This window comes from Cladophialophora psammophila (genome assembly GCF_000585535.1).
Source record: "Cladophialophora psammophila CBS 110553 chromosome Unknown aczJe-supercont1.52, whole genome shotgun sequence".
Classification (NCBI taxonomy): Eukaryota; Fungi; Ascomycota; class Eurotiomycetes; order Chaetothyriales; family Herpotrichiellaceae; genus Cladophialophora; species Cladophialophora psammophila.
The window spans coordinates 50,755-58,680 of NW_006912973.1; the positions used below are offsets into that span (position 1 = coordinate 50,755).

At 50.1% G+C, this 7,926-nt stretch overlaps 3 protein-coding genes across 3 annotated transcripts; 2 read left to right on the plus strand and 1 right to left on the minus strand.

Moving 5' to 3' along the window:
• The first annotated feature begins 440 nt into the window (after window positions 1-440).
• A1O5_13403 (uncharacterized protein) lies at window positions 441-1,082 on the plus strand. Its single transcript, XM_007753969.1, has one exon. The coding sequence runs from the start codon at window positions 704-706 to the stop codon at window positions 983-985; it is 282 nt and encodes a 93-aa protein (XP_007752159.1). The 5' UTR covers window positions 441-703; the 3' UTR covers window positions 986-1,082.
• A 748-nt stretch (window positions 1,083-1,830) lies between these two features.
• A1O5_13404 (uncharacterized protein) lies at window positions 1,831-2,962 on the minus strand (the record flags this gene model as incomplete). Its single annotated transcript, XM_007753970.1, has 2 exons — window positions 1,831-2,822; window positions 2,875-2,962. 2 exons carry the CDS (start codon window positions 2,960-2,962, stop codon window positions 1,831-1,833), a joined length of 1,080 nt encoding a protein of 359 aa, XP_007752160.1.
• Window positions 2,963-4,655: 1,693 nt separating this feature from the next.
• Window positions 4,656-7,548, plus strand: A1O5_13405 (uncharacterized protein; the record flags this gene model as incomplete). The annotated part of the gene is made up of 6 exons (XM_007753971.1): window positions 4,656-4,705; window positions 4,775-4,956; window positions 5,017-5,438; window positions 5,490-5,946; window positions 6,004-6,029; window positions 6,088-7,548. The coding sequence occupies 6 exons, from the start codon at window positions 4,656-4,658 to the stop codon at window positions 7,546-7,548; spliced, it is 2,598 nt and encodes an 865-aa protein (XP_007752161.1).
• Between the last annotated feature and the right edge of the window lie 378 nt (window positions 7,549-7,926).

The following is a 7,926-nucleotide window of genomic DNA, read 5'->3' on the forward strand; positions in this document are numbered from 1 at the left end:
GACTTAGAGTTACACTACTTGCTGAATAACAGAGTCTTGATCATTGGCTGTTTTTTTTTGGTTATTTCATGGTTTATAGGGTACCTGGGTATTTTCAGAGGACTGGGGTTTGAGTAATGCCTAGGAAATGGCTCTCTGGAGTCAACTAGTGTTCTCCATGCACGGCTTCCTTGGCCCGAGACACTCATGTCCGACTTGGCTATCTGCAGTTGTCCATCCATTGGATGCTGCAAGCAGCTGTCTCTCCGAAAGCCCTTGGCGAGAAACTCTATCCTAACTACTACAAATAGGCGGGGTCGATCTCAACCTCGAAGAAGCATACGGTAGGTTCTTGATTGAGCTGAACAAACTTTGAGCTTCAAACGGTAGAAGCTTCGACTCAAAGTTAGATGAGATACAAACCTAACGCTCCCTTCCTGAAAAGTAGATAGTTACAGAGCATGGCGTTCTTTGTCGCAAATTCACGGCTCAAAACAACACTGAGCCTTCTCGCCATCTCCATCTTGACTTCTCCAGTTTACGCGCCACCATCGGCGAACATTATAGAACGAGATATCCTCACAACCACAACGTCGACACAGCCCTATCAAATTCTCACAACAACTGTCACCATGAATCCCTGCCCGCAACCTTGCGGCTTCTACGCCCAGCTCTGCTGCGCCGCCGACCAAATCTGCTCCACTGACACCAACGACCTCGCTCAATGCGTCTATTCCACAACCGGCCCATCCAGTCCACCGGGCTCTCCACCGAGCTGCTCGCCGTGGTCGACCTCAACATACACGACAACCCTGTCCTTCAGCAGCGTCTCCACCTACGTCGTCACGTACACACGGACCGAACTCGACGTCCAAGTTATCATCGGCACGGTGTCCTGGCAGGTTTTCCCCACGCCGTCGGACTGTTGCGCGCCGCCTACCCCGCAGCCTCCAACATGCGACTACGCGCGAGGCGAGACGCCTTGCGGCAATGTGTGCTGCGCTGAGGGACAGTATTGCCAGTCGGCCGGCTCGTGTGCGTCAGCGACGCCACCGATTCGGCCTACGAGTGCGACTGCCAGTGCGGTGACGGTGACTTTTTCGTCCTCCCTGGCTACAGCTACTTCATTTGCGACGACGGTGTAAAAGAAGCGAAGCGGAAGCGAATGCTGGGAGTTCTAGGGTACAAATAATGCGCCGAGGAGACTAGCCTCAGCCCACAGTGACTTAACTAGTTAGGGGACAAGTCTGGACTTGAGATTAACGGGCGGCCTCGGTGAGCTGCTCAGATCTGGAATAGAAATGGACTTTGGAAGGTCAAAGTTCGACATTAATTGGGTGTTGTAGTATTTTCAGGGCCAAACGCATTCCGTCCCGCTTTTACTTTTCTCTAGCCCTCTAGACATGCCCCGCGATATCTTACACGATCTCGACGTTTTTGCGCATGCTTTCATTCATTCATTAGTCTATTATTTGGATTAGCCGGATTGGCAGGCATTTGCAGCATCCATGAGACCGTCGTCAACCTGATTGAAGTGGCTCCGGATAGCGAAGCCCATTCCATGGTTGCATTGGCCATATCGCTCTGTTTGATGGTCCCAAAGACCATGACCTCCGAACAAGAGGACGATACACACACGGAGGCGGACGGGGTAATTTGTCGATTGTGGTTTAGTGGTGGCTTGGGTCGAAGCAGGTTCAGAGATGTTCAGAGTGAGAAGACCAACAATTGGCTCGGGGGCGCACAGAGCCGATTGACGGCTGTCGAGTGGGGACCTTATATCGCGATGAAGACCACCGAAAATCAGAAAGTTGCAAGCATAGATACAGGGAGCCCGGCCTCGCTAAAGGTTCAGGTCAGTAGCAGAATGGTCTGAGACTCCCGTAGGACAGTGCTCCAGGATACGTGCAACTCCCCTGCATCACGTCGTCGCCATACTTCTTTTGCAACCATTTCTGCCGCTTCCGCATTCTGGAAGCCCGCCCAAGCAGCGTGTCTCATGCAGAGTATGGCGCGACGGCGCAAGCCATCCCCCAGCGCTTCACAGGCAGCGATGAAGCTGGGCCACACAGTGACACCCAACCGCACCCCGGGAAAGAAGCACTGTTTGCTTTCATGATGCATTTCGAGGTTACTGAGGATGCTTTCGACATAGTGTTGCAGTATTATAGGATTGGTGCCTCGCACAAACCGGAAGAAGTAGACCATCAATGCGTGGTGCATCGCTGTGGCGATATTAGACTTCATAGTTTGGGCTGGATCCGGGATGCTGTTGGTAGAGCTGCAGCTCAACAAAATGAAAGTGTCACCGTTACTTTCGGCTTGTCTTTGCGGTGTCTCCCAGTGACAAATGTCCCTTTCCAAGGCTGCAGCGGCCTCGATCAATTCCGCGGGCATGTAAGGCTGAGCGGTTCCATGGTGTTGCGGCGGGTCGATCTGGGCAACCATATTGTTCGTTCTTGCGATCAGCTTTAAGATGGATGCAGGCATACCATAGAAGTCGTTGAAGGTCTCTTCCTCAGGCCCACTCAACCCAAGATCTGACCAGGTCTCATAGTCCGACGCGAGAGTTGCTGAATGGGGAAAGCTATCCTCCGGTATCTTCTTCACAAGTTCTATTTCGTTGGCAAGCATGGGTTTTTTGCCTAGGGTTACGAGATACTGATCCCTCGTTTGGACGAAGGTTGTTTTTTCAATAACCCTGATGTAAGCAAATATTCTGTGCAGTTGCAGTGCTTTGGCAGAGAACGGCCCCTTCTTCCTACCAATCTTGTTGACGATCTCCTCACATTGGAGGATAAAAAGTCGTGAATCCCATGGATCCCCGCTGACGATCTTTAAACCTATCAGCTTAAAACATCTGTAGTCTTCAAGATCTTAAGAAGGCAGACATACCCCTGTACAGATAAGATTCATCGCGCTCACGAACATCTCCTTGTATTTCACCGGCTCTGTTTGCTCCGTCGACATTGCGTGTAGACATTTTCGAAACGCTGTTCGCGCTATCTCTCTGAATTTGAGACCCTGAGTGTTCCAGTACTGCAACTTCGATGCCTGGTCGGCATCCAGTAGGACCTCGGCATTAGCTCTGATGTCGGTGGGAGTAGGCCTATAGAGAGTACCAAGGTGATAGCACGTCAAGGAAAGAAGGCTGTAGAGGAGCGAAACTCTGGTGAAGCTTGACTGGCCCATAATATCCAGCTCTCCGTACGCAGTCATCGCATACGGCACATGAATGTTTTTCCAGGGAGCTTCCGTGTGAGGCAACCCAGAAAGGGAGGCAATCACATGGTTCATATAGTGAGACAACAGAAATCGGACGTTTGAAGGCACATATGGTGATCCATTGGACAGAGAGGATGCCAAAGGGTGTCCGTATGTAGCAAGTCTTGCAAATCCCGGTTGGGTAAGCTGAATGTCATCTGGGACGGAAGAATGGAAGTTCGGTTGGTTAGTGCCTGATGCATTAAGCAGAGATCTTTCAATAGCTTTACGTGGGCCTTACCTTCAAATAGCGGACCATATCCGGTGTTTATGAAAGGGTAATTGCAGCCTTCTCCAGGAGAGATTTCGGCGAATAGTGTTGGAGGCCCTACGTTGCTGCCCGGCATCGACAATGACCAGTCAATGCCCTCTAGGCATGCCGTAAATTCGTGTTGGCCATTAAGTGAAATTGCAGGCAGAGGACACCGCATAGTCATTTGCCTGCGATTTAGCGCGTTGACATTGTCGAGGTCGGGGACGAAGTGCAAGACTGAAAAGGGGCCTTGGGATATCCCCCAGCTTTTTTTGCCACGAGAACTCTCAGACTCTTTTACCTGCTCATCAAGCTGTTCGAGAACCTGGTCGAGGTGCTGTGGTTTTTGTGTAGATGAAAGATGCCGGACCAGGTCGTCGGAGAACTGAGACCTTGAATGGGCTGCAGTAATCCTGAGTGTCCAAGTCCACAGAAGCTCTTGTGATTGCACATACCATCAAATATCTCTGTTCGAGTGCGGCGGCCCTCTGCCCCTCCTACTGTGGATTTGCCTAGTGAGGTCGTGTCAGGCTGTTCTGGATCCCACATAGGCAACCATTGTAGCTGCACTTGGTAACCACGACATCGCTGACCCAATCTCACACAATTGTTGCAATTTGGGCGCCGCAAGTCGCATTTCACTTTGCGGCCACGGCATGTCAAACACCCTGTGAATGTGCGCGTCCTCACTTTCGTTGCCGGGGGGCGCACTTGTGCCATGAAGTTGGATCATCCTCTGAGGAGTTCGCCGTGAAGAAGATCCAAAGAGCCAGGTGTTCGAGGAATAAAGAGAAGGGAAGGCTTCGGCGACGACAGGATTTTATTGGTTGCTGCTTATCGTGGATTCTCCAAGAAGGACGGGCCTGGCCTTGGGAATTCGGTAGCTCGGTTGGCGGGCAGCCTGCCAAGTTCTCTGGACGGGTGATCTGACAAAATCATCGGGTCGCGGAAGCATTCACCACTTTAAGCTTGGACTTCGTTATTACGTACAAGACACTCTAGCTTCAAAATCCCAATGCTAGAACCTAGGGTGGCCTTGAAAAGGAATCCTCGGCCGATACAGGCTATTCAAGGACCAGTTGATAAATGACGCAAGTAATTCCGCTCCTCTATCTTCCCATACTTTTGTTAGCACTTCGTGCTTGCATCCTGAGACACGATGTTGTACGAGCAGGATGCCAGCAAAGTGGTCAATCGTCTATCTAAAGGGTATGTGAATGCTAACCTATAGTACTGACCACATCGAGGAAGGACAGTATTCTGACATAGGATACGCAGCATCAAGCCTCTCAACTATAATCTCAACATCTTCAACATAGAATTTGGGGGAGAGTGGCTGTACGAAGGGCTGGTGGTAATCGATGCTGAGGCTTCTGTTCCTACGGACCGAATCATTATCAATGCCAGCCAGATCGAAATATCTCGCCCTGAAGTTTCATTCGACCGCAATGGATCCTCCTGTACGCCTACAGAACAATCCCGCAGGTCTTGCTATCGGCAGCAGTGCTAAATTCGCTCAGTAACATATTCCGCCACTTCGGTTACCTTCAACGAAAATGACCAAGTGTGTATATCGTTTCCGGACACTGTCCCGAAGGGATACTTGCAGTTGAAGATTTCATTCAAAGGAAGAATCACCCATTCAATGAGTGGCTTTTGTCGTGCTAGATACGAACCTCAATCGGACCCTAACGCGGCTTGTGTCAAGGTTGGAAAGTATCACCATCAATTAACAACTGACTTTGAGCCCTGCCATGCAAGAAAGGCCTTCCCTTGTTTTGACGAGCCTCACCTCAAAGCGACATTTGAGCTTGAGTTGGAGATCCCGGCAGAATTGACAGCACTAAGCAACATGCCAGAAAAGTCGTTTCGCATCCTAGGCGGACCCAAGAGCAGCCTGAAGGCTGTGCGTTTTGAGAAGACACCAGTCATGAGTACATATGTAAGCAATGTGGCTCACTTGAGATGTGATTGCAAGCTAAAGTTCTGTCAGCTATTGTGCTGGGCAGTGGGCGATTTTGAGTATATAGAAGCATTTACAGAAAGAGAGCATGAGGGGAGAAGAATACCAGTTAGGATCTATACTACCAAGGGTCTAACACAATATGCGCAATTCGCGTTGCGAGATGCTTGCAACACCCTCGACTTCTTCAGCGAGAGCTTTGGGGTTGACTATCCACTGCCGAAATGCGATCACCTGGTTGTGCACGAGTTTATCTCTGGCGCCATGGAGAATTGGGGCTTGATCACTTACAAACCAACCAAGATACTTTTTGATTCATCGACTTCAGACAATAGGCTTATGTCCAAAGCTTCATATGTCGTTGCGCACGAGTTGGCCCATCAGTGGTTCGGCAATCTGGTCACCATGAGCGGCTGGAACGAACTCTGGTTGAATGAAGGTTTTGCAACATGGGCAGGCTACCTTGCAGTGGATTATCTTCATCCTAGTGAGATAAGGCTGAATCCTTCTGATGAACCCTCGCCGACTAATTAATTGTGTACAGAGTGGAATATCTGGGGTCAATTTGTGGTAAGTGTCCGAGTCCTTTGGTAACTCAGTCACAGTTCATCAACCGACACACACATAGGATGAAGCTTTGGAAGAAGCATTCGCTCTGGACTCACTGGACTCTTCACATCCAATAGAGTCACATGTCGAGCACGACGCTCAGGCACACCAAATGTTCGATAGCATCACTTACTGCAAGGGCAGTGCTATCATCCGCATGCTAGCTGGCCACGTTGGTCAGGATGTCTTCCTGAAAGGCATTGCTACTTACCTGAAAAGCCGCTCATACCAGAATGCTACTTCAAATGACCTCTGGCAAGCCCTATCTAAAGCATCTGGAATAGATGTTGCAGCTATCATGGATCCGTGGATCCATGAAGCAGGATTTCCGATTGTCACTGCTGTGTTGACTTCGGACGAACTTCAATTGAAGCAACAACCATTTCCCAGACACACTACACAGCATCAAAAGACATGTTGGCACGTTCCACTTGGACTAGAAAGGACATCTCCCACGAGGGCAGATAGCATCCTGGCTGCAGAGTCGGGTAGTGTCAAGCAGGTTTCTTCTTTGCTGAAACTCAATAAAGACCATGCCGGCTTCTATCGAACCGAGTACCCATATGGCTACTTTATATCGTTTACCCAATTGCCATCAAAGCTGTCGCCGGCCGACAAAGTGGGAATCGTCACTGATATGGCGTCGTTGGTGTTCGCTGGTGTGAAGTCTACGGGTGAGCTATTGTCCCTGCTAGCCAGCTTTTGGCAGGAGGAAGACTGTTTTCTCTGGTCGCAGATAAGAAAGTCTGCCACTATGGTTCTTTCATCCATTTCCGATGACCCACAAGTTGCCAAAGGACTTAAGACTTACATTCGCCAACTTATGGGACCTGTCGAGTCTAGAATCACCTGGACCGGCTCAGCCGACAACTATGTCGACGGCGAGCTGGAGAAGAATTTGATCCAGCTTGCGGCTATAGCCGACAACGAGGATGTCCTTGCCGAGATCAAGCGGCGATTTTCGCGCTGGAAGGATGGCGATAAAGGCCTTGTCAACCGGAATCTCCAAGCTCCTATCTTCGGCATCTCGGTTGCGAGGGGCGGAGAAGAAGAATACCATGCGATCAAAACCGAATATTCTAGAAACCATACTATTGATGGACGCGAGATCTGCATCGCCGCTATGGGAAGAACGAAACTTCCAGCCATGGCCCGAGACTTTCTGGACTTTACATTCTTATCCGATGACCACGTCACGCTACAAAACATTCACTTCGTTGGGATGGCCTTGGGTAACGGACCCTGCGTTGAGGTCCTGTGGGAATATATAAAAGAGAACTGGGATAGAGTCTACGAGAGACTCCGAATCAACAGCGTTGCTTTTGAGTGGTTCATTGACAACGCTCTCCGCAACCTCGACAACCTAGAGGCGGCACAAGTGTCACGAACCCACCGTTGTCCCCAAGTACTCTACGCCCTCCACCCGAATCGGGTGGACGGTATAGAAAGAAAAGGAAAGGATAAGGCAAAGGACGGTTGAGGCACAAGGCTATCGGTTAACGCTGCCTTACCCTTTTCACGTGACAGAAAGAGGGGAAGCTATAAGAGTCTCCTCTCACCTGAATCGGCTGAGAGAGAACTCTTCCTTTTTCTCAAGCGTTGAGTCGTTGTCAATAGGGCTACGTGAATAGAACAAGGCATTCAGCTACTCCAATTCCTTTGTACCTACTGCGTTGCGTAGGTCCCTGATAATTCTCAACGCTTGCCTATCACGCAGTGGCACTGTCGAGCTAGCAGTAGCTGCATGCGATTCTAGGGAGACCCCCAAAAAACCATCCTTACTAGGGTAAGTTCCCACCTGAATCAGGTGAGAATGAACCCCCCATCGCCCCGAGACAATGGGGCGCCCGAGGTCTCG